The following is a 24873-nucleotide window of genomic DNA, read 5'->3' as shown; positions in this document are numbered from 1 at the left end:
CAGGATCGATCACAAGAGACTTCGCACGCAATACCATTGAAGGTCTTTGAGCCAGCTCATTGAAGGTCCACCGTTGGACTAAGCAAGCCCCATTCCTATAGAGTATGCTCAGCCATACCCAGATGCTCATAGAATTCACTAGGAGCAAGTTTAAGATCAGTAGGGCGCAATTCAGATAAGAGAGAGTGGACCAACCAACCAGGGATATAAGGATTTTGAGGAAGGCCACGTCCAAGCCACCAACCACTCATCAAATGACAACTTAGACAGACATCTTAAGAAAAAAAGATTGCAAGCTTTCGTCGAATCGCATATAGCGTCTTGTCTTCAGTATATAGCTCGCCTTCTTTCTTGCTTGTCAATGTTTGAGAGAGAATAAAGAGCAGAAGACCAACTCGCTTAGGGAAAGAGAGACTTAGCTTTCCTTATAGCTATACATAAAAGCAAAAGACGAGGAGCATGTCCTTATGTTATGACCCTATGATTTTCTGTATACTAATACATATAGGCTATTTATAGATCGAAGATGAATGAACTTAGAGATTAGAGCTGTGTCTGTGTATTCCACATGCACGACATGATGCCACCTATTAAGATGGAGTTTTAAAGATAGACTTGGGAGATGAGGGGCTATCCATAACATAAGAAAGATGTGCTTTCGTTCCTATCTTCTTATAAGGGATAATAAACCTCACTTAATAGTCTTTAGGGATCCCTGCTAACAGTTAAAAGAGGCATAGGGTGGAAGCTGTTTAAACGGGCTTTGCAAAGAAGTTAATTCTTCTATTCTGACTTGACCGAATTCCCAAAGTAAAAGACTTAATTTCATATGCAAGCACTCGGCAAATGCACGAATTGTTGTGGAATAGAAGGTAGGTTGTTCACCTACTGGTACTGGCTGGAGGATAAGTTTCCCCTTTCTCCAGTTGGTTTGTTTACAGATCGAACTTTGCTGAACATTTATCTTTCCTGTGCCTGTCTTCTTTCCCTAACACCAGACCAATTTAAAACGAAACGCAGTTTGTCTTTGTATTTTATTTTTCCCTTTCTTTTCTTCCGAGGTTGCAGTCCAGACTATACTATTTCAGATTCAAGCATGCTTCCGGACCTGGCTTGGCTCACCATCAAACACAAAGGCGTCATCAACCTACTGGAACTTCAATCCCATCAGGGTGAGCCCGTGGTTCTGAGAATTCAACAGGAACTCTGTCTTCGTCTGGTGCTTCCGATCTTTCTTAGTCCGGTCCAGCGGTAGTTGAATGAAGTCAGTCCTTTTCCGGATCCGCTCCCGCGCCCCGCTTCTTCCTCTGTTACGAAGTGGAATGCCCTCATAATTATAATGCGACTTGGCTGGTCAGGACTACGAAACAAACGGCGTTAGCGAGCATTTGTTAAAGAAGCGAGTGAGCTAAAGGAAAATGGGCAGATTAGGCCACTCATTCAGTAACATAAGTAAAGGCATTAAATCCCTATAGGTGCCCCACCTCTTAAAATGACTAAAATACCCCAAAATATGGAGAGAGTGTAGGAGCTTTCTTTTATTATAATAGGGCGAGTTTGTTAGTAGATAGAAAGAATGCAAATGAAAATCGAGATTATGGCTGGAAAGCCCGTTTTAATCAAAAAACACGGTAAAATGAAACAAAAAGAATTCATATTTCAGGAAAGAAGTGAACTGGCTTAGTCCACTTTGTCTTATGGAAATGCTTCATCTTGTTCTGGTTCATCAGGAAATGGTTCGACTGCTTCTGGTCAGGATGTAGCAATTTCTGCTTGGGACGAACCCCGCGACTCATACTAATACGATATCGATTTAGATCGGTACAATCGGCATTTATGCTACTGAAATGGTAACATATTGATCGTTTTGGTGAACGTGTTAATATGTAAAATGTTCCCATCATGCTACTATTTGTGAATGAAGTTAACTGAAGTAGACTGTAAACAGCGGAAGCACGTGTGGAAAATATGACCGGGAAGGTTCGTAATAAGAAGAAGGTGACATTTGTTGAACCAACGCCAACGAAGGCACATAGTAAGAAGAAGGTGACATTTGTTGAACCAACGAAGGCAGATAGTAAGAAGAAGGTGACATCAGTTACCTTCCCACTCCCGGAGGACTTATTAAGTGATGATGAACTCAAGCAAAAATACCCTGATGTAAGTTTCTCCGTTTTATGGTAACATATGATCAGATCAGGCTTATGGTAACATGTCATCGGAATGGTAACATATTTTAGTGCGATAGTAACATATGATCAGTTAAATGGTGGTGGCATTGTGACACTAAAATGGTAACATATTTCTAGGTAGCACCGACACGGACACTGACACGACACGGACACGCGATACGGCATCTCATGAAATTTAGAACACGGGACACGTCATTTAAATTTAATAAAATATATATTTTATATTTATTTATGTGCAATTTTATTTTTGAAAAAGTATTTGAATATTAAAACTTGACGCTAATTATAACTCATTCTCATTTCCAAAACCAAAAACTAACTCATAATCAACTATTTCGACATCTCATTACTAGTCTAAAGAACATCATTTACTGCTAATTCAACTTATTTCCCCACCAAATTCAATCATATAACAATTCACGCCATTTACCTTAAATTCAACTTGATTCCGTTTGAAGGTGTGTCCAAATACCATGGACACGGCTCAAAATACCATGGACACGTGTCGGACACCTAGGTAGCACCAAAACGGACACGGACACGGACACGACACGGACACGTGATACGGCATCCCGTGAAATTTAGGACACGGGACACGCTAATTAAATTTAATAAAATATATATTTTATGGTTATAAATAACGTATGATTTTAGTTTTGTAATGTATTTGATATTAAATTTAAATATTTGAGGGTTTAATTTGACCTTGACTATAACTATTTATCATTTTCCACCCAAACTCATCTTCTAATCAATCTCTTTTGACATTTTATTCCTTGTTCTAAACTATAACATGTTTAGGCGTGTGTCCGACGAGTGTCGGGTGTCCAGGTGTCCGACACGGTGTCGGACACGGGACGACTAGTTAGGAGGAGTGTCCGTGCTACCTAGTCGGACACGTGCCCAAATAAAAGATGAAAGTTAGACACGGCTTTACAAGTGTCCGACACGTTTTGACGTGTGTCCGACGAGTGTCGTGTCCGACACGGGAACGCCGATTAGGAGGAGTGTCCGTGCAACCTAGACATATTTAAGTGAAATGTAATATGTGATTAGTACTTGCATCTTTTTCGCCACTTTGGTGTAGGTCCGCCTTCAAAAATGGATGACAACAAAAAGGAACTTGGAGTTGGTTTCAAGATTGCATGCCAATATGGCACAAGAGTTGGAAGTCCTTGGGGAGGGGACTCAAGACTCTATTTTCGTGACCGACTTCAATGCCCTTGGTAAGAGTCTTGAGGAGCTCATCGCAATTCACATGGTTGTGCCACCCTCTCTGGATGACATCCTTTGTGAGAAGGATGTAGGGGGATCCAAGGCTGCTGTCGCTGATAAACAAAGGATAGCCGCGACAATCACCAAGCGTTACACCCGTGCTGCTTTCAAAAAAGGTGTTGCAGTGGATGGTGCTGGTACAGCAACAGTGGATGGTGGTGCTGCGAAACCGACAGTGAAGAAATAATGCTGAGGCAGTTAGATGATGGTAGTTTGTCTGGACATTTTAGGTTTTGTTGGAATTGGACTATTGGTTGTTGTGTAACAGTGTAAGGCGTTTGGTGTACTTGGTTTGTTGGGTAAGATACCTGCAGCTGCAAGCCTGCAAGTGCCTGCTAATGACTAATGAATATTTTGTTCCCTTATAAAATCAAATTTAAAATAAATTTGCTTTAAGAAAAATAACAGGCACAAATAAATTAACAATTATAGTAAAATATAACCATAAATGCTAAAATAAAATTTCATTAAGGACAAAAATATTTGCAAAATACTAAAATTGAACAATAAAAAGAATTAAACGAGCCTGAATGAGCTTCCGATCAGAGCTCTATTAAGCTCGAATTTGGTCATGCTCGGCTCGAAATCGGCTCGGGATCAATTTTGACCGATTTCGAGCTGAGCTTTGACAGAGTTGATTCCAAGGGCTCTACGGGCCAGCTCAGATCATTTACAGCCCTAGATACGGTGTTTGAATTCAATATATCTTGCCACATTTTCAGAGAATTGATCAATATGTTAGAGCATTCCTAAATGGTAACATATTGAGGAAGGATGTGAACATTATTAGAAAAATAGAGCTATAGGTAATGAACTTTGTTTAACATGTTCACATCCTTGCTTCAATATTGAAAATGCAAGCGTAATGTTAACAGAGGAAAGACAGTTACCCTTTGTTGATTGATCAGACGTTTTCCAAGCTGTAACAAATCAATTCACAGTCGGAGAAGATGATCAAATCATATTATGGAGTTACAGTTACAAAGCAAAACTCAAGTGTGCAGTGTGCTCAACATTAAACAATGCAAAAGATGACCGGAATAGAATGACCAAACAGCAGTGCAGCACGCACATAGAGAGAGGTATTGTAACAAAACAAGTGCTGGTCAGTCAAAATACAGCTATCTGCGAATCAATTCACAGTCGGAGGTTAAGATGATCAAATCATGTTACAAATCACAAAGCAAAACTGAAGTCTGCTCAAACATTAAACAATGCAAACGATAACGGGAATATAATGTCCAAACAGCAGTGCAGCACATAGGTTTTGTAACAAAATAAGTTAAGGTCCATCAAAGGCAAGCTGCATCTGAATTCTGAAGAGGTTAACGTTTAGTCGTTTACCAATACAGTCTGAATCGAACTTCAAGGTCCCATGACAATAATAAGGAGGAGCAATCAGTGCCTTCAATTTCCATGCGTTTTAAGGGATGCTTCCAATATTTTACCTTCTTCTGCAGTACTTCCAAGAAAGTCTGCAAAAACAGCACCATTTAAATAAATAAATAATAGTACGATATTAGTCGTGTAGCTAGAAAATTTCGGCGTGTGTGACTTAGATGATATCCGACAAAATATTCCGGATACTAATGGTGTAAACTCCAAAATAGTAATCTTTCACCACAACGCTGCCAAAAAAATAAATAAAAGAAACTGGACAAAATCATATAAACTTTACGGAGTATAAAAATAAGATTTAAGTTCTAATGAAGAGCAGCATACCTTGATGACAGAGTTTTCAAATGAAAAAGTAACCGATAAAGATAAAATATCAGGGCGGCAACACCATAGAAGGCCATCTATGAGAGCTCTACATGAAAACTCACTGGGAATGGAATTGTCACATGATACACACAGCTTCAGCTCTTGGACATCAATCGCATCAGAAGGGGGACGACCACTGAAATACCTAAGTTGGTCCTTGTCTAATTCAATCTTTACATTAAACATAAGGATAAATCAGCGAAAAGATATTTACTTATAGTCCAGACTCCAGCATAGCAAGTAGATGAGTGCTAAAACTTTGAAACAATGCTTATATTTTATAAACCACATCAGACTCTGAAGCGTAAACAGGGAATCATGGCAAATACGAGTCAGTTTTGTTTTTTGTTTTTATCATTTCTGAAGCTAATTGTCAGCAATCAACCACATCAGACTCTGAAGCATAAAAAGGGAATCATGGCAAATACGAGTCAGTTTTGTTTTTTGTTTTTATCACTGTTTTCTGAAGCTAATTGTTAGCAATCAATGTACCCCATTTCCCTCTCACTAAAATTTAATCGGAATTCTGCAAGGGTTGCTATGCTGGACTATATGGCATTCAAGGTTGTGTCGAAATCATGGGCATTTCCCTCCAATTGGGTTGTTAGAATTGATACATTTGTGTTACTACATGACGAATAAAATAGGATAGCATTTGCGCCATTTGATCGTTCCCGAAAAATTACAACAAAAAAAAAAAAAAAAAAAAAGCAATAATACCTCAGGCATCCCAATTTCATCACTGACAGAGATGGATAAAACCTTGCAGCATTTTGATTTGCCGAGGAGCTGTTTGATGGAATAAAATGCTCGAGTATCAAGATCAGTGACGGTTAGATAAAAATAGGCATTGTAACTGTTATGGCTGTTGATCACAGATGAAAGTCGCCAGCCACCATTAAAGCAAAAAGTGTCCAGCTTCGGAGCTTCCATCGTAACCCTAGACAAGTTAACACAATCATGTATGCTCAAATCTTTAAGCGTTTGACTTGCAATTCTAATACACTTCTGCATACTACAGCTGAAAAATGCTATGTTTACTATTGATGGGAGTTCAGACACTAATTTGTCAAAAATGTCATTCTTGATAAAGGTGTTATAAATGCGTAACTCCCTCAAATTTTTCTTTGAAGAAGGCGTAAGAATAACCGGCCAAGGAAAATAGCAACCAATGTAGGTACATCGCTGTAAGCTTGATGTATCCACCGAGATTGTCCCACCTATAGGTACAGTTTCAGCTACATGGAAGGACTCCAGCCTACTGCAACAAGGAATAGAAATATTTGAAAGGCCAGAGCACCTCTCAAGCTTCAAAATTTTCAAGGGACACGACATAATAATATCTCGTAGCATTTGTTGGTCTACATCGACTCTTGACAAATTCAAAGATTGAAGTGAGACAAGCTTGGCATCTTCAATATATGGCAATCTAACTCCAAACAATTTCATACTCATCAATGATTTTGCGGAGAACAAAATCGCAGGCAGTGTATACAAGGGAGGATCCTCCCATTTATCTGGATCTGGAATAACAGAGAGCGACAATTCCTCAACTTGGTTTCGCAAAGCGATTCCAACCCATCTATCAATCCTCCCGGTCATCTCTGGGTCAATTTTTGGATATTTAAGCTTAAACTTCCTAATAGAAAGATTCTTCTCGGAATATCGTCGCATTGTGGATTCAATGAAATTCATAAATCTCTTAACAGTTTCGTCACTGTAAGGATCGTTAATAGTGCCCACAAAATCCCCATCAATCTTAGGAACAAAATATTGAGGTTTAAACTCAAGAATTAAGCCAGTAGACCAAACATGAGCCCATCTTTTCGACAAAATGGTCGTTCGACACGCTTCTTCGGTACCCAGAAAAGAAATGATATGGTGGATGATAGAATCAGGCAAATATGACAATCTATCCATGTGGTTTAACTGCCCATATGCTGCTTTCTTTCCATGGACCACCATTTTCACTGAGGAATTTCGTCGAACAGGTGGTGTGCAACTCCCAAACCCTAATTGATTTGATATTTGATTGCCTTCCTATTTGAAAACTGGCGTTTTGCGAGAAAAATGTTAGTAAAAATTACAGGCAATGGGCGAATAATCAGGATTTCCCGCCAAAACTGAGAAGATGATCAGATGACATTTCCCGCCAAAAATGTGTGTGGAGTGTTTTGTTTTTTCTTGTTCATAGAAGTGATAGAACCAACATTTTGTAAGTTGTGCTAGAAGTGAGAGGACTAGTAAGGCTCCGTTTGACAAAGCGATTTCAGTCATTGATTTGGCCAAAAGAAATTTTATTTGACCAAAATTTAGTCTTATTTCTTTGTAAGCGTTTGTGCAAAGTATTTATTTAACCAAATGTTTATCGAAATGAAATGCTACCTAGAGTAGCATTTGAGATTTCAGGTACCTGATTTGGTTTAATTTTCCGTTTTTACCCTTTAAATCTATAATGTTAAATAATTATCATATCCTTTTACGTCATTTCATCAGAATCAGTTACCTTTGTAGTTAGTTTGTCAAACATCTTTTTATATAATCAGTTACCTTATCAGTTTCTAATTTTCAGCTACCTTATCAGTTATCTTTTCAGGTTTTAGGTACCTTTTCAGTTTTCACCTACCTTTTCAGGTTTCAGCTACATTTTCAGTTAGTTTTACCAAACAGAGCCTAATATTGGGTCATTCGGTGTCACTTAATAATACAATATACTCGTCTTAATTATTTGTTTACATTTGATTAAAACCGTCAATACGAAAATTAAGAAAAGTAAAGAAATAAATTGGTAGGAGTGATATATAAAAACTAGGTCATCACAAATTCTCAATTAAGACGGTGCTATTTGTATTAAGCTTAAGACGAATCATATATCGTAACACTTGTGTATATAATACAAATATACTATTGTTTTTCCTTATACATTTCTTATATACGGAGTACATAATTTGTGTGTATTTAACTCGTCTAAAGACTAAAATGAATAATATCATTTTAAGGGAGACTTACTCTAATGTAATGTTGTTCTTGCATGCAATAGTGTGACTCATTTCGCTCTTTTATTTATGTTCACGATTAATTCAATCACATACGAAGTAATGTAATTGTTTCCCCTTTCAATTTCTCCCAATTTTCTTCGTAACATTGGCTTTCAATGTTTCATCGATTAGCTGCCAAAAAAAAAATGTTTCATCGATTAATTAATTTACTTTTTACTAATTTGAAGAAAATTATTTTGATTTGTTTGGTTTTTTTTTTTGAAAAAAACTACCTTAACCCTTTCATTTTTTTTTTTTTTGCATGAGAGACGTAAGACCTTCCTGTGCACAGCAATCTTAAGCTCCATCCAACCTTCCGGTGGTTATAACGACGATCGGACAAAGATCTCCTTAGTCCGACTGTCTAATTATTCCCCCAAAAGCCCTTCCTGTGCATATCAATCTCAACATCATCAATCTGGTTAGCTAAAAAGAAGGGATGAGACGGTAACTCCTGACTTCTATTAAAGACTCGACTATTCCGTCATCTCCAAAGCCACCAAATTGTGACAGTAGAAACAGAGGGCCACATCTCAATCTCCAAACTTGGTTTTCCTGATAAATTATATTCAAACCCAATCTTTCACATTCATTTCACCTACACTCGCAATTCTCTTAGAAAATGGAAAGTAGTCTCTTCAGCATTATCACATACATTACATCTTGGATCGTCTGTGAAGCCCCGCTTTGCCCTATTGGAGTTGGACATGATACGGACCATATGGTCATGCATTACTAACCAGAGGAATAATCTCATTTTTTGGGGTGCCCAAGTCTTCCAAGGTAGTTTCCAAGTACTATCATTTGATGATTCCACTATTCCCCAATTCCCTATCTAGCAGAATTGCAGAGTTCACCGGAAAAAAAAGCCGGAAGAAGTAGGACCCCGGAAAAAGGCGTCACATTTATCTTCATCAGGGCCTGTAAGACATCAGTAGGCAGATAATCCGCAAAAACATGTCAATCTCACATCTCCCGTTGCAATAGCTGAACCTGAGAACCCTAGCCCAAACCGAATTTGGTTCCGTCAAAAGGCGCCATCCTAATTTAGCCATGAAAGCTGCATTAGCTTGCCTCATTGAACCTTAAGCCTAGACCTCCCAGCCTCTTCTCCTTTGTAACATTCTCCCATGAGATGAGGCTGACCCCAACAGCACGTGCTTCCCGATTTCTGCTCCATAAGATTTTTCGAGATTTCCTGTCTAGGTCTTCAGAATGTCCTTGGTAATCCGGCAGTGCATTGCAAAGGCCATAATTAAGCTTGCGTCACATGGGCTGGTATTTCTTGAGAAAAAACAACCCTAGACTTAGCTGCACCCACCTTCCAACCAGAAGCTTTGCAGAAAGCTTCTATACATTCTTTGATCAACATGATCAACATAAATTTGAAATTGGTCTGACAAGTAACAACAAATTCATTCATTGCTTACAGTCGATTTAATAGCATCAGACTCTAGTAAGATCGTTGAAAAGCTTATCATCTCCCTGTCGAATATTATATATTTCAATTAGTTTGTGACCATTTTATGATAAAATGTAACCATTATCTCATAAATAAGAATTTGTGGATGGTAACTTTTTATCATAAAATGTTTACATTTCCTCCGTCACAAGGGAACAAGGGAGACCAAATGTTTGTCATTTTAGCGGAGAGATACTTAAACATTTCTCAAGCCATCACAAACCATACAGTAGGATGTAAGATGATCACGTCATATTACTCAGCAAAACTCGATTTTGTTCAATAAGAAAATACAGCAAAATATAGCTGAAATAATGACCAAGAACTATTTTTAACACAAAATAAGAGTTGTCATTCAAATACGGAGTAAAAAAGATATCAAATGTTTTTAACTGCCACCCTTTTTCTAGTCCATAAAGTTCAAGCTAGATTTGAATTCAGTAGTAGTTAGTACAGTTTACCAATAGAGTCGTAGACGAAGATCAAGGTCATAATTAGAAAATAAGAGGGAGCAATTAGTGCCTTCAATTTCCATGCGTTTCAAGGGATGCTTCCAATATTTTACCTGGTTCTCAAGTATTTCGAGCAAAGTCTGCAAAAACAGAACCATTCAAATAATGCGACATTAGTAGATTGGTGGTGTAGCAGAATATGTAATGGTAAAAGTTTACATGAATTGACAATCAATTTAAACGGAGACAATGTAATGGGACGATGGGCTACAAAAGTATCTCATGTAGACCAAGAAGCTATTAGCAAATGTAGAGCATGATGTGCAAATATGCAGAAAACTGACGAAGTATGTCGTATCATGGAAACTGTGACAGAATGTATAATGTACTTAGCACTAATGAAAGTCAGCATACCCTGATAATATTGTTATCATATGGTATGGTAACGGATAAAGATAGAATATCAGGGCGGCAACACCATAGCAGGCCGTCTATGAGAGCTTTACATGTTGACTCTCCAAGGACGGAAGTGGGAGTGGAGCAAGATACAGACAGCTTCAGCTCTTGGACATAACAAGGTTCATCACGATATTGACGAATCTTGCTAAGTCGGTCCATGTCAACTTCAATCTTTACATTCAACACAAGGATCAATTAGTAACAATATATTCACTTTACTGTCAAAAAAAAAATACACACACTTATAGTACAGTACCGAAAGGAGAAGCGTGCCAAAACTATCGAGTTTACACCACAGTACGACACTAAACCCTTGAACTTAATCAGATTTTAAAGTTTAGGATACACCAGTTTCATGTTTAGAATTATAAACCTCAAACCTGTCTCCGTAACTCCCACTGTCAAAAAATAATTTTTTTTTCCCGTCTCCTCCTTGATCTCAACCCAAAATGGAAAAACTGACTTGACACAGTTTGACCCCAACCTGAACCTTTCTTGGTCAGCAATTTAGCTTGATCAGCAATTTTCCAACCTAACTTTACCGCATTCTAAATGACTCGAAAACACCTCAAACAACTTATTTGTAACAAGAACATTAATATTCGCATTAAAGCAACACGAAAGATCCAACCGAACTCACTTCAATCCTAATAACCTGAACCTGAGCTGGCCCTGAGACGAAATGAGCCAAGCCAATTGGCACATAAACTCTCCAGTCTCCACTCTATGTACTTACAGGGGAAAAAACACCCGCAGCATAAAATGCTCGAAACAATAATCATAAACCACACCAAACTCCGAACCTTAGACAAGTAACAATGGCAATTAAGACCTCTTGTTTATCACTGTTTTCTAAAGCTAACCATTTACAATAAAAGTACCCCATTGTTCCTCTAATTAAAATGATAACTGAACTCTGCTGGTGAATATCCATGGCATTCATGGCTGTGTATAGAACTCAAAAGATTTATGATTTTCGTGTTAGTACATGACAAATAAAACAGGATAACATGTGATCATTCTCAAACAAAAATCACAATTGATTAGCTATTGATTAGAAATACCTCAGGTACGTCATGTGCTTCATTGAGAATGATGGACAAAACCTTGCAGCACTTCGATTTTCTGAGGAGGTTCTTGATTCTGACCAACGCTCGATTATCAAGTTTAGCTATATTTAGATGAAGATAAGCATTGTATTTGCTTTGACTGTTGATTACAGATGAAAGCTGCAAGTCACCATTATAGCAAAAAATGTCCAGCTCTGGAGCATCAACCACAACATTAATCAAGTCATAACAATCATGTACTCCCAACTCTTTTAGTGTTTGACTTGCAATTCTAATATTCATTGGCATGGTACATCCGTAAAATGCCATGTTTTCCATTGACGGAAGTTCAGACACTAATTTCTCAAAAATATCATCCATGATCACGACACCAGAAATGTGTAAATTCCTCAAATTTTTCTTTGAAGCAGGCGTAAGAAGAAGTGGCCAAGGATCATCTTCATTGTAACCAAAATAGGTACAACGCTGAATACTCGATGTATCCACCAAGACTTTCCCACCTATAGGTATACTTCGAGTTACATTAAGCGATTCCAGTCTACTGCAACAAGGAATTGAAATATTTTGAGGGCCAGAACAACTCTCAAGCCTCAAAATTTTCAAGGGACATGACATAATAATGTCTTGTAGCATGTTTTCGTCTATATTGACCTCGGTCATATCTAAAGATTGCAGAGAACTAAGCTTCAAATTTTCAAAATGTGGCACTCTAACCCTACAAAATGTCAAATTTATCAATGATTTTGCTAAGAATAAAATCGCGGGCAGTCCATAAGATGGAGAGCCTTCGGGAATAACAGAGAGTGACAAAACCTCAACTTGGTTTTGCAAAGCGATTCCAAGCCATCCATCAATCCTCCCAGACATCTCCTGATCAACAGTGGGATATTCAAGTCTAAGCTTCCTTATAGATAGATTTTTCTCGGAATATCGTCTCATTGTGATTTCTATGAAATTCACAAGCCTCCCAATAGTTTCCGTATCGTATGGACCTTTTACACCACTCACATACCCATCCACAAAAACTCCATTTTTCTTAGCAGCAAAAAACTGAGGCCTAAAATCAAGAATTAAGCCAGTAGACCAAATATGAACCCATCTTTTCGACAAAATGGTCGTTCGACACGCCTCTTCGGTACCCAGAAAAGAAATGATATGATGGATGATAGAATCCGGCAAATCTGATAATCTATCCTTAGTATCTAACTGCCCAAATGTTGCTTTCTTTCTATCGACCACCATTTTCACAGAGAAATTTCGTCGAACAGGTGGTGGGCAATGCACAGAACCTAATTATGATATCTCTAATATGAAAATTAGGGTTTTTGTGAGAAAAATGAGGATGAAATTGCTGCCCATCTAAGAGTTATGAGAATCGCCAAAATTCTGGGAGAAATTCAGAGAAAAATTCCCGCCAAAAGCATGACTGTTGTGGCACGGTCGTCGGTCGGGTTTGTGTTTTGTGGCATAAAGTCAAATGAAATCGTAGTCAATTTATCGTCGTATATCCCGTCTTAAATGTGATGGATAAGACCACATAAATTCATAAAACAAAAAGTGAATCCATTTTTGAAATGGGTGGTGCTAATTCATGTACGGATTTTACTTATTCATGGACGTAAATGACCATAATACCCCTTTTATTTTAATGATATTATTTTCATACCCTCAAACTCTCTCTCATCTCCATTCTTCTGTCAATACAAAACAAAGGAACATGAACAAGTGAAACATGAAGCAGTAAACACGCAAGATTTGTTTTCATGAAATTGATCTACAACCCTTTCACACCCTAGCCACCATCAGCAGGCAGCAACCACCACGCCACTGCCGGCATCCACACACCACCCCTCACCGACGGCCACCGTTCTTTAACCCAACGCCGGCCACCAGCGTTGCTACAAACCAACGACGGACGCGACGCCAATGATCTATCCCATAACCTGCCACCAGCGTCACCGCTACAAGCCTACAACAGCCAATGGACGCCGTGACGTGGCGACGACCGCCATCCCTCCCCCAACGCCGGCGACGTTTTAAACAAACCCTAATTTAATTATTGTAAATCAATTCGTTAATTTGATGATATAATTAATACAATTACGAATTAGAATTATACTTAATCGATACGAGAATTAACATCCATAATTGTGTAATTTGACGGATTTGATAAATTTGATTAATTTTGTGAGGGGGAATTAGAGAGAATTTTTTTTTTTTTTTTTCGTTTCTAGGCAAAGGGCATGCGATGGAAAAATAATGAAAAAAAGTCCATGAATGAGTAAAACTCGTACATGAATGAGCAACTACGTTTTGAAATAATGGTCAAAAATAAAATATTTGTTATTTTGGGTTGGTTTTGAAAATACTCCCTCCTATTCATTCATTTTGTCCCTCTTTCCTTATCGAAGTTAGTCGGATTTTTGTCCCTCTTTCCTTTTTTGGTAACTTTTGTGTGGTCCAAATTTAATTACAAGGGGTAGAGTGGAATAGAGTGTTTTGTGTGGTCCAAAATCATTTTCTTAATTTTTGTGCAAAATAGAAGGGGGATGTTGGAGTATAAATCTACTTGTGAGTCCCACATCGGTGAAAAAGAGAGAGATTGTCTATCTTATAAGGTTTAGGGGTGTTTTTCCCATCGCCAATTGGTTTTGGGAGATAAGAGCATTCTTGGGCTTGTGAGTTAGACTTCTCTCCTCCACCGCGGGTAAGGCCAGGCCCATCTCGTGTTTATTATGGTATCAGAGCCCAAGGCAAAAAAAAAGACCTGGGTCTCGTGTTTAAAAAATGAGCCTTTATGTGCACCGACCCGCCGTGAGGATGTCCAGTCCCTCCGGTTTAAGCCAAAGATGAGGAAGTCCGGTCCCTCGGGTCGAGTGAGCACTGTGACGGCTGTGAGGATGTCCAGTCCCTCCAGACCGATCTTTAAGTGGGCTCACAAGTGAAGGGGTGTGTTGGAGTATAAATCCACTTGTGAGTCCCACATCGGTGAAAAAAAGAGAGATTGTCTATCTTATAAGGTTTAGGGGTGTTTCTCCCATCGCCAATTGGTTTTGGGAGATAAGAGCATTCTTGGGCTTGTGAGTTAGACTTCTCTCCTCCACCGCGGGTAAGGCCAGGCCCATCTCGTGTTTATTAGGAGACAAAATGAATGAATAAGAGGGAGTATTTGTCAAAATGTTGTCCACGTAGGCTCGAGATTTCTGGACCTAAAACACGCCACTACCAATGGCGTGTTTATAATGAGTAGGGAAAGAAATTTCATTAAAAAATGGACTAAAACAAACACGCCATTGGGAATGGCGGGTTTGGGAGGGGAAACACGCCACCCCCTATGGCGTGTCTTATGTAAATTTTTTTTTTTTTTTTAAGTTCAATCAGTTGAGGAAAAAAAATTGTTGTAAAGACACGCCACTGCTAGTGGCGTGTTTCCTTCACAAAACACGCCATTAGTAGTGGCGTGTTTCAGGTCTAGAAATCCCGAGCCTACGTGGACACCATTTTGTCAAATATTTTCAAAACCGACCCAAAACGACAAATATTTTATTTTTGACCATTATTTCAAAAATGGACTCACAAAAAGTATGTTATTTTTTTTTTTTTGTGACGAGCGAAGCTGCAGCCGTTATCTTTGGTGCACACTGGATAAACTCTCGGGTGTACGTGATACTAGATTACCGGGTAAGTCACCGGAGAGTGACAGACTCGAAATCTATTAGGCATGAACTCATGCCAAGTATGCTAGTCCACAAGATTCTACAAGATAGTGTCCTATATATTCTAATCTGGTAAACTACTTCTCTCTCCCTTACTTCCGTCTTATTGTCGCCTCTTATAATATTAGTTCTTCACAAACTGGTTTGACTCGGTTTCTATGGCGCTAAAATACGAGGATTGATTTTTATCGACGACGTTTTTCAAAAAAAAAATGATAACTACATTTGCACTCACACGTCACTTTCTCTCTCTAAAAAATTTCCTCTCAAATTCTACTAAAAATCAACTAAATTAAAAAAAAACCAAGAGCAATAATTAACAAGATTAATTAACATGACGGATCCTGATCACCGGTACTTAAACAACTTAATCGATTCATTATTTGGTTAATTTTTATTTATTTTTTGCGCACAGTTAAATCTATTCGATAATTGATTTACGTCACGTATTGACTTAGTAATTGCAAACATTGCGATTTTTCTGCGTAAATCTGAAATTTGTACCCCAAGGTTGATCCATGGACCAAACTTTGAGATCTAACGTTCAGCCATGGACCAAATTTTGGAAACCAACGTTTTTAAAAATTCTCCATGGCCAAACGTGGGATTCCAACGTTTGGACCAGTAAGTGGATTATACATCTGATGTAGTACATCAGATGATATAATTTTTGAGCATTAAGATAAAGTTTTTGAGTTTTAATCTAAAATTTTTGAGTTTTATTATAAAGTTTTTGAGTTTTTTACTTAAACTTCAATCTCAAAAAGTTACATTAGAACTCAAAAAAATTACATATAAGCTCAAAAAAAATTGATTTTTGAAATCATAAAACTAAAATGTAATTTATAAACTCTATAGTACTCGGAAAAAATACACAAAAACTCAAAAAATCATTAAATATGATGTAGTACATCTGATGTACAATCCTTTTTCTCCGTTTGGACCATGGCTAACGTTGATTTCCCACGTTTGGACCATGGCAAACTTTGGTTTCCAACGTTTGGTTCATGTATGGTCGATTGTTGAATCTCAAGATTTAGTCCATGAGCTAGTTCATTTTTTTTTAAAACCGCGTTTAATACGTTTACTAGTTTAGATCCCACGTAATGAACACGCAGTATTTATAGACTTATTAATATAAACCTAGTGCAACATATGCACGGTACTTATAGAGTTTTACTTTTTAGTATATTATTTATAAAATTTAAATTGACAATTCTTATTTTTCATGTTTCTCCTTAATCTATTTTGAATAGAGAAATAAATAAAAAATTTAAATCGTAAGAAGTAATAAAATGAGAGTTTTTTTTTATTTTTTTACCGAGAAATTAATGATGTTAATTTACAAATATTTACTAATAATATATTTTTTAGCCGCAACTTCTTATCATAAAAAGTCAATAAATTTTTATCAATAAGTTTTTAAAAAAAGAATTTTCTTATCCTAAAAAGATCGGAGATAAATTTGTGCAAAATATGAAATATTAGATGTTATAAATATTTAAACACAAAAGATTATATCCATTTATAACTTATCATGCTTATACATATATTATATGCTAAAAATACCAAGCACTATTCTAGAACATATGTTTTAGGCGGGAAAAATTGGAGTTTTGTCTATTCATTTAGTAAATAGGGGATTTGCCGAATTTTTAAAATTATTTAAGTTTTCTAGTCGATGTGCGTTAATTTCTATTATTTTTTAATTGGTTTAATGTAGATGAGAGATCGAAATGTAGTTGGTTTTTTGTAGAATTTGAGAGAAAATTGTTTAGAGAGAGAAAAGAATGTAAATATGCAAAGGTATTATCGTCTTTTGGAATAAAAACGTCAACAATATTTACTAAAACATCGACGATGTTTACAAATCAAGTAAAATACTTATTTGAAGCTGCTGGGAAGGCCTTTATCAAAGCTTCTGCTCCTCGCCAGTATTTTATTGTTGGTGTAGCTGGAATAATGGTCGGCAAAACTCTAATGTAAGTAAAATATTTCTCCCTGTCTTATGTTTTACCGTCTAAAAGACATGATAATTTTATTTTCCGAGCTCAAATTTTTACAAAAATTTATGAGAGACGGTTTCTTTTTAAATTCTGGAAAACCGAATATTTATCGTACTTATTTGCGTGCTTTTGGCTGTGACTCAAGATGATATATTTATCGTACTTCTTTTATCTTATCGTAAATAGTTATTTGTCACCCTTTTTATTATTACTTTTGGTACCATATTTATACCAAATTATAAACGGTCTTCTAATAAATTTATTGAAAGACCGTATACTTTGTGTATGACCCGTATTTAAGAAACCGCGAAAATTGTAGTAGAAGTATTCGACTAATAGCAGACGAACGAACTGAATTTTGAATAGCACAGTTAGATGAACGGATTAATTCAGCACAGGAAAGATGGTTCATATTTACCCTTTGATCCGACATTTTTCAAGCTATCACAAATCAATTCAGCATTACGTTAAGCCGTTTAGATGATCAGATCATATTACATAACAAAACCCAAGTCTGTTTAATAAAGCAAAATATAGCTCAAGTAATAGTTAAAAGGAACATAGGCTATCTATCTTATATAACTCGGTGGCACCCTTTTCTGGTCCATCAAAGTGCAAGCTGCATTTGAAGTCGAAGTAGTTACCATTTACCAATACAGTTTTAGTCGAAGATCAAAGTGCCCTGAAGAAGGAGAGCCATTAGCGGTAGCTCCTTCAATTTCCATACGTTTCAACGGATGCTTCCAATATTTCACCTTCTGCTGCAGTATTTCCAGCACAGTCTGCAATACCCATCAACATTCAAATTGTGCGACATTAGCCAGTAGGAGATAATATATCCAAATCATGATAATCCGGGCAAGAACCTTTAGAATGAGATAATATATCCAAATCAGTAATATTCCAGCATAGCCGTATTTGGTCTTGTCATACGTTTCCATACGTTCAAGAACCTCTAATCCACCTAAACCCATGTGGCTCCAATCAAACTTTCCTACTTTAAGAGCGGCTTATGCAGAACTACAGAAGGACCTAAGTTGGCATGAGCCAAATGCCTTTGTGATCCTTTCACTCAAGCTTGTTTCTAATAAAACATAATCGTAAGAATATGGAGTAATTCTAGTAGACGGAGAACCTATTAGAAAATGCTCAGCATGATGTCGATGATATGAGTAACCTAAACCCATGTGGCCTCAATCAAACGTCATATAAAGAAAGTAGGCATACCTGGTTGACATTATTATTAAATATGAAAGTAGCCCGTAAAGATAGAATATCAGGGCGGCAACACCATAGCAGTCCGTCTATGAGAGCTCTACATGTTGACTCTCCAAGCATGGTAGTGGAGGTTGAGCACGATAGAGACAGCTTCAGCTCTTCGACATAACAAGGTAATCCATTACCAATCTTGCTAAGTTGGTCCATGTCAACATCAATCTTTACATTCAACACAAGGATCAATTAGTAACAATATGTTTCACTTATATATAGTACTCTCTCTGTCCCGATCATTTGTTATCCTTTTCCATTTTGGGTGTCTCAGTCATTTGTTGTCTTTCTATTTTAGGATTGCATTTCATGAGTAATTTGATCTTATAATTGGCCCTCTTCCCATTCCTTGGTCTTTGTGTCAAAAGCAAATGACAACAATTGACCGGGACGGAGTGAGTAGTATAGTACAGTACAGAAAGGAGAAGAGTGGTACTGAAATAAAGTTTAAACAAAAAAATGACAATTAATTAGCAATACCTGAGGTATATGATGTGCATCATCATTGAGAATGATGGACAAAATCTTGCAGCAATTAAATTTCTTGAGGAGTTTCTTGATTCTGACCAAATCTCGATTATTAACATTAGCGGTATAGCCGATATTTAGATGAAGATAAGCATTGTAATTGCTTTGACTGTTGATCACGGACGAAAGTCGTAAGCCACCATCATAGCAAAAAGTTTCCAGCTCCGGAGCATCAATCACAACATTAATCAACCCAAAACAATCATATACTCCTAACTGCTTAAGCGTTTGACTTACAATTTTAATTTTCATTGGCATGGTACAACAATAAAATGACAGGTCCTCTATTGACGGAATTTCAGACACTAATTTGCTAAAAATATCGTCCTTGATAACGACACCAAAAATGCGTAAATCCCTCAAATTTTTCTTTGAAGCAGGTGTAAGAATAATTGACCAAGGATTCTCTTCATGATAACCAAAATAGGTACAACGCTGCAAACTCGATGTATTCACCAAGAGTTCCCCACCTATAGGTATACTTTGAATTACATCGAGCGATTCTAGTCTACTGCAACAAGGAATTGAAATATTTTCAAGGCCGGAGCACCTGTCAAGCCTCAAATTTTTCAAGGGACATGACATGATAATATTTTGTAGCATCTTTTCGTCTACATCTACCTTTTTCATATCCAAACATTGTAGCGAAATAAGCTTCATATTTTCAAAATAAGGCACTCTAACCCTAGAAAGTCTCACACTTATCAATGATTTTGCCAAGAAAAAAAACGCGGGCAATAGATAAGACGGAGAAGCCTTGGGAATAACAGAGAGCAACAATTTCTCAACTTGGTTTTGCAAAGCGATTCCGACCCATCTATCAATCGTCTCAGTCATGTTTGGATCAATAGTTGGATAATCAAGTCTAAACATCCTTATAGAAAGATTCTTCTCGGAATATCGTCTCATTGTCGATTCAATGAAATTAATAAGTCTCCCAACAGTTTCCTCACTGTAAGGACGGTTACTACCTCCATCTTTCTTAGGAACAAAAAATCGGGGCCTAAATTCCAGAATTAAGCCAGTGGACCAAATATGAGACCATCTTTTCGACAAAATGGTCGTTCGACACGCCCCTTTGGTACCCAGAAAAGAAATTATATGATGGAGGATTGAATCAGGCAAATCTGATAATCTATCCATGTAATTCAACTGCCCATATGCTGCTTTCTTTCCATCAACCACCATTTTCACTGAGGAATTTCGTCGAACAGGTGGCGTGCAACCCCTAAAACCTAATTGTTACCACGTATAACTGTACTCAGAAAAAGCCAAAAAGGGGTTATTATTCTGACTGATGAATGACTAATGAAATAAGGGGATGAAATTGTTGCCTACTGAATAGTTATGAGATGTTCCCGCCAAATTTTGGTAGGAGTTTAGCGAAAAGTTCCCGCCAAATTTCTTCTTAGTTGACATTTTTTACTCGAAGCTAAAATGAACTAAAATGGAATTGAGATGACACTTATTTAAAGGGTCGCGCTAAAGATTGTCGACAATTAACATATCTTTACAATATTGCCCCATTAATCCCCCTTTGTCTCCCTCTCTAATCTTTCTAAAACAAAAAAGATGGTTTTTTGGAAAAAAATCGTAATTTAATTTACGAACTTTTCGATTAAAACGGTTTTAAACATATTGACTAATGACGGTAATAATGATCAAGATAGTAACGATGTTCAAGAGATATGTTTACGTTTCAAATTTATGATTTGACGAACGGATTATCGATTATCGGTCCACCCACCCAAAACTAATTTAAGACGGAAATTAATAAAAAAAAATTGATGAAGAATTTTTTTGTCCAGACGTAGGTCTATAAAATATGAGCAATATCTTATATAATCACACAAATTCGAGCCGCTCACGAGCTTTTCGAGCCGAGCCAGCGTTTGCTCGGCTTGACTCGTTAAGCTCTCAAGCCGAGTCCGAGCTCAAGCCGATCTCACACGAGCCGAGTTTTGACCAAGCTTTTGCCGAGCCGATCTCGAGTTGCTCGCGAGTTGTCTCGTCTCATTAACAACTAACCCGACCCAATTGCCCAACCTGATTCAAACTTTTCCAACCTGAAATTGGTCAGCCCGAACTAACCTAACCCAATTGACCTGTTTACTAGGTCTAACGATAACCAACTAACCCGACCCAATTGACCCCTCTCTAAATTGTAGGGGAAAATGAATCACGTTTAATTTCCTACTTGTCAAACTTAATTTCTCATCTCTCAAAATGAAAACGTGTGTGTTTCCAAAATTGGTTAATTTCATCTTCATACATTACTCGCCTCATTTTGTGGAGTATTAATCAGCAGTCGCTGATCGGCATTACGCGTTTCGCCTTCAGGTAAAACTCCGTTCTGCTACGTAACTCAGTTGAAATTCCACATTTGAGCTATTGCACACCACCTGTTCGACGAAATTCCTCACTGAAAATGAAACCCGATTGCAAGAAAACGAAAACTGGGCAGTTGAATAATGTGGACAGGTTCTCGTACATCATATCATTTCTTTTCTGGGTACGAGGGAGGCGTATAGAACTTGTATCTTGTCAAAAAGATGGGCTCATATTTCGGCTACAAACCCAATTCTTGAGTTTCATTATTATTGTAAGGCGAAGAATTCACCCGCAAGGTATTGGCCCTCTAAGGAAGTATCTGCAAAATTATTAGGATATATGGATACAAGATTGCAAAGATACTCTATAAAAAACCTGCGTGTAAGGACGCTCATACTTAGATTTCCGGATTCTGATCAAGTGTTGGGTTGCGATGTTAAAGAAACAGACTTATCTAGCAAAGTTGATGAGTGGCTTCGGATAGCTGTGCGCAATCAGGTTGAAATACTTGATCTTGATGGTCCTAGTAACTATCAATTGCCTGACATTTTACTCTCTGCAAAATCTCTAAGACGACTTGATTGTTCTGATGTCGAAATACCATACTACAACAAAGCCGTAAATCTTGAATCTCTTCAGACTTTGGTGTTGTTTAATGTCGTTGTAGAGGAACGTATGCTAAATCATATCATTAGTTCGTCCCGATTGTTGAAATGTTTGTCGGTGGAGGATTGCTTCGGCTTCGACACTATGGTCATTCCCTCTTCTAGTCAACTGAAGAAGCTTACTTTAGCTGAAACTTCTTTACCTGAAAATAGGACATTCATTATTGAGACTTCGAGTATTACGGATTTTCAGTTCACAGAGTTCGAGTTTAATGATCAATGGCCGGTTATGTCAAAGCTTGGTTCATTGAAAAATTTGAGGGAACTGACTCTCTTCTTCTGGTATTACAGACGAGGATCTTGGCAAACTACTACCTGAATTAGCCTCATTAAAGATTTTGCGGTTATCCGAGTGTTATACGCTGAAAACTTTCAAGATTTCAAATACTCGGCTAAAGGAGATCTACTTTACTGATTGCCGTGCTTTGTTAGATGTTATTATTGATGCTCCACGTTTGACGAACTTCGAATGTGTAGGGGAATTTGACCCTCATCGTGCTATCACCATCAGTAGTCGAGCTCGTTGTGATATCTCTATTGACACTAGACCTGATTGCCTTGATACTGGAGGATTTTTCAAATTGAAAACGCTAATGACAGGACTAGGCCGCTGCAACTCTCTGAAAATTTCGCTAATTGACTGTTCTGATGAGGTATATTATAATTTCTTAGAGTATGGATGAATTTCTATACTAATTAAACTAACAAATTTATTATTGCTGTATACTATGAAGTCTGTAAGTGATGATATCAAATTTGATGAAGAAGAGCTCAGAGATGTTAATCCTGGACCCCCACGCAATATCAGCGCGCTGAAGCTAATCCTCTGTAAAGGGATACTCTCAAGATCATCTATTTCAGCTTTTTTGAATGGTTTATTCTGGACATGCCACCCTCGTATTATTTCTTTTCGAATTCAGTTAGACGACCCTAATTTGATGATCGAGGTATGTTCATGTCTTTGCTTTCTTATCTTTTTGAATAGAATTAGGGGTTAGTTATTCTCTATACTATTTAGTTGAACGTTTATCTTATCCTGCTTCTGAGATAGCATACCATTCAAATATATCTTCTAAAATAAATGATACTCCGTATTTACCAAAGCGGCAAAGCTCTAAGCAGGAATTAGTTCATGTTACTTATTCCAACTTGGACATTTGCGATTTGCATGCTTCGACTTTGAGCTATGTGTCGCGGTCAGTGACTTTGAACCGGAACATTAAGTTTACCATATATGTGTGTTGTATCTATATTGATTTGCTGACAGCTCTTTCTGCTACAAAGTATAAGCATTTTTATTTAAGGTTTCGAAGTTTTTAGTTAAAACTTCCGATTTTTTTTCGAGATTACCCTATACAGCTATACTATTACCCCCCCACACACCCCACCACCATGCTGCCTTTAATTTACGGCTCTGCCACTACACCTAAGTTTAATAAACAGGAGCCACCTCAGTGAATGACTCCACCAGTGATACTGGTAAATATTCAGTAGTGACCTGATAATACACCTAAAACAAACCGAAACCTAAAATAACCTAACCCAACTATTCCTTTCCCAAAGTGCATAACTACCCTGACACAAATGTGCCTATGTACTTGCTCTAATCCCAATGACAAAATAAAAACACAGTTTCTGGTTTAACTAGTTTTTATCGCAAGATTAAGAAGGGAAGATTAAACCACGGCATTTAAATGTTGTATCGGTCTTTTTTCCAATAATGTTGAAGAAGTATCTCAAGATTCAAATTCGTATAAATTTTATCAAAACGTTGCAAGGTCTGTCACCGCGTCTCATGATTCAAGATTTGCCATAAACAATGTTTTTATTTTTTTTAAATTTTTATGTATCTATCTAATTACGTATTTTTGAACCCAGTTTGGTGGTTTAGCAGATGTTTTTTCAAAGTGTTTCTCTCATTTATTTAACTCATTGAATTGGTTGTGTGTGTTTGCAGCATTTGAAGAGTGAACTAGAAAATATGGCAAATTGTCAGAGTCATCCTTTAAAACGGGTTGAAGGTGCTAATTGCTCGAATTTACTTAAATCAAAGGATGTCGATGTTCAGTTGAAATTGCATTGGTGAACAGGTGGTGTGCTGATTTCGAAGCAGGATATTACAGCTTCATCATAAATACTAAGTAGTATATTTGAAATTAGGATCAAACTCTTTTTTCACTGTGTTAGTTTTAGTTTTATTTCATTAACTCTGTTACTCCATACTACGAATAAGTTTGAAGTATTGTAACTTCAAACTTATATATGCATGGTAATAAATATCTTGACCGCGCGTGTATTGTAACTTGTTTGTTTGTAGATATTATTATTTCCAATTCACTTTCCTATTTTAATTGTAATTTGTACACTTTCCTTCTTCTAGAGTTTTTGTATCCTTAGGTTATTGTATTGTCTCTACTGTATAACAAAACCGTATTTTATATTTGTGCTCAGCCCTAATTGGCTTTACTATATATGTACGGATGTACCTCCTTATTCATTAATCTCGAGTTTTAGATCGAAGTTTTACACTCAGAGAATATGATGACCGATTGCAATAACCCAAAACATGGGGATAGGCTCTCAGATTTACCAGATTTTATCATACATCATATAATTTCTTATTTGGATACGGAAGAGGTGTATAGA

General features: G+C 37.2%; 4 protein-coding genes across 4 annotated transcripts; 1 reads left to right on the top strand and 3 right to left on the bottom strand.

Annotated features, from left to right (window-relative positions):
- Positions 1 to 4410: 4410 nt before the first annotated feature.
- LOC141609470 (F-box/LRR-repeat protein At4g14096-like) lies at positions 4411 to 7448 on the bottom strand. Its single transcript, XM_074428518.1, has 3 exons — positions 5952 to 7448; positions 5190 to 5402; positions 4411 to 4942 (listed from the first exon to the last, which is right to left on the bottom strand). The coding sequence occupies exons 1-3, from the start codon at positions 7194 to 7196 to the stop codon at positions 4808 to 4810; spliced, it is 1593 nt and encodes a 530-aa protein (XP_074284619.1). The 5' UTR covers positions 7197 to 7448; the 3' UTR covers positions 4411 to 4807.
- Positions 7449 to 10059: 2611 nt separating this feature from the next.
- On the bottom strand, positions 10060 to 13210 carry LOC141606663 (F-box/FBD/LRR-repeat protein At2g04230-like). Its single transcript, XM_074425877.1, has 3 exons — positions 11707 to 13210; positions 10598 to 10813; positions 10060 to 10323 (listed from the first exon to the last, which is right to left on the bottom strand). Exons 1-3 carry the CDS (start codon positions 12952 to 12954, stop codon positions 10189 to 10191), a joined length of 1599 nt encoding a protein of 532 aa, XP_074281978.1. The 5' UTR covers positions 12955 to 13210; the 3' UTR covers positions 10060 to 10188.
- Positions 13211 to 17879: 4669 nt separating this feature from the next.
- On the bottom strand, positions 17880 to 20671 carry LOC141609469 (F-box protein At4g09920-like). The gene is made up of 3 exons (XM_074428517.1): positions 19184 to 20671; positions 18662 to 18871; positions 17880 to 18216 (listed from the first exon to the last, which is right to left on the bottom strand). The coding sequence occupies exons 1-3, from the start codon at positions 20417 to 20419 to the stop codon at positions 18082 to 18084; spliced, it is 1581 nt and encodes a 526-aa protein (XP_074284618.1). The 5' UTR covers positions 20420 to 20671; the 3' UTR covers positions 17880 to 18081.
- A 1087-nt stretch (positions 20672 to 21758) lies between these two features.
- LOC141609468 (uncharacterized) lies at positions 21759 to 24531 on the top strand. Its single transcript, XM_074428516.1, has 3 exons — positions 21759 to 22880; positions 22962 to 23174; positions 24185 to 24531. Exons 1-3 carry the CDS (start codon positions 22821 to 22823, stop codon positions 24311 to 24313), a joined length of 402 nt encoding a protein of 133 aa, XP_074284617.1. The 5' UTR covers positions 21759 to 22820; the 3' UTR covers positions 24314 to 24531.
- The last annotated feature ends 342 nt before the right edge of the window (positions 24532 to 24873 follow it).

Source organism: Silene latifolia, chromosome 10 (genome assembly GCF_048544455.1).
Source record: "Silene latifolia isolate original U9 population chromosome 10, ASM4854445v1, whole genome shotgun sequence".
Taxonomy (NCBI): domain Eukaryota; kingdom Viridiplantae; phylum Streptophyta; class Magnoliopsida; order Caryophyllales; family Caryophyllaceae; genus Silene; species Silene latifolia.
Note: the sequence above shows the minus strand (reverse complement) of the source record. Positions and strands in the feature narration are given on the sequence as shown.

Bases quoted from the DNA above. Each gene is read 5' to 3' on its own strand.
- LOC141609470 (XM_074428518.1), bottom strand. From the start codon at position 7,196: ATGGTGGTCCATGGAAAGAAAGCAGCATATGGGCAGTTAAACCACATG. The intron at 5,403-5,951 runs GTATTATTGCTT...TTTAATGTAAAG, and splicing joins ATGAAATTGGGATGCCTGAG to ATTGAATTAGACAAGGACCA. The intron at 4,943-5,189 runs GTATGCTGCTCT...CTGTTTTTGCAG, and splicing joins TTGAAAACTCTGTCATCAAG to ACTTTCTTGGAAGTACTGCA.
- LOC141609469 (XM_074428517.1), bottom strand. From the start codon at position 20,419: ATGGTGGTTGATGGAAAGAAAGCAGCATATGGGCAGTTGAATTACATG. The intron at 18,872-19,183 runs GTATTGCTAATT...TTGAATGTAAAG, and splicing joins ATGCACATCATATACCTCAG to ATTGATGTTGACATGGACCA. The intron at 18,217-18,661 runs GTATGCCTACTT...TGGGTATTGCAG, and splicing joins TTAATAATAATGTCAACCAG to ACTGTGCTGGAAATACTGCA.
- LOC141609468 (XM_074428516.1), top strand. From the start codon at position 22,821: ATGACAGGACTAGGCCGCTGCAACTCTCTGAAAATTTCGCTAATTGAC. The intron at 22,881-22,961 runs GTATATTATAAT...TATACTATGAAG, and splicing joins TAATTGACTGTTCTGATGAG to TCTGTAAGTGATGATATCAA. The intron at 23,175-24,184 runs GTATGTTCATGT...GTGTGTTTGCAG, and splicing joins ACCCTAATTTGATGATCGAG to CATTTGAAGAGTGAACTAGA.
- LOC141606663 (XM_074425877.1), bottom strand. From the start codon at position 12,954: ATGGTGGTCGATAGAAAGAAAGCAACATTTGGGCAGTTAGATACTAAG. The intron at 10,814-11,706 runs GTATTTCTAATC...TTGAATGTAAAG, and splicing joins AAGCACATGACGTACCTGAG to ATTGAAGTTGACATGGACCG. The intron at 10,324-10,597 runs GTATGCTGACTT...CTGTTTTTGCAG, and splicing joins ATGATAACAATATTATCAGG to ACTTTGCTCGAAATACTTGA.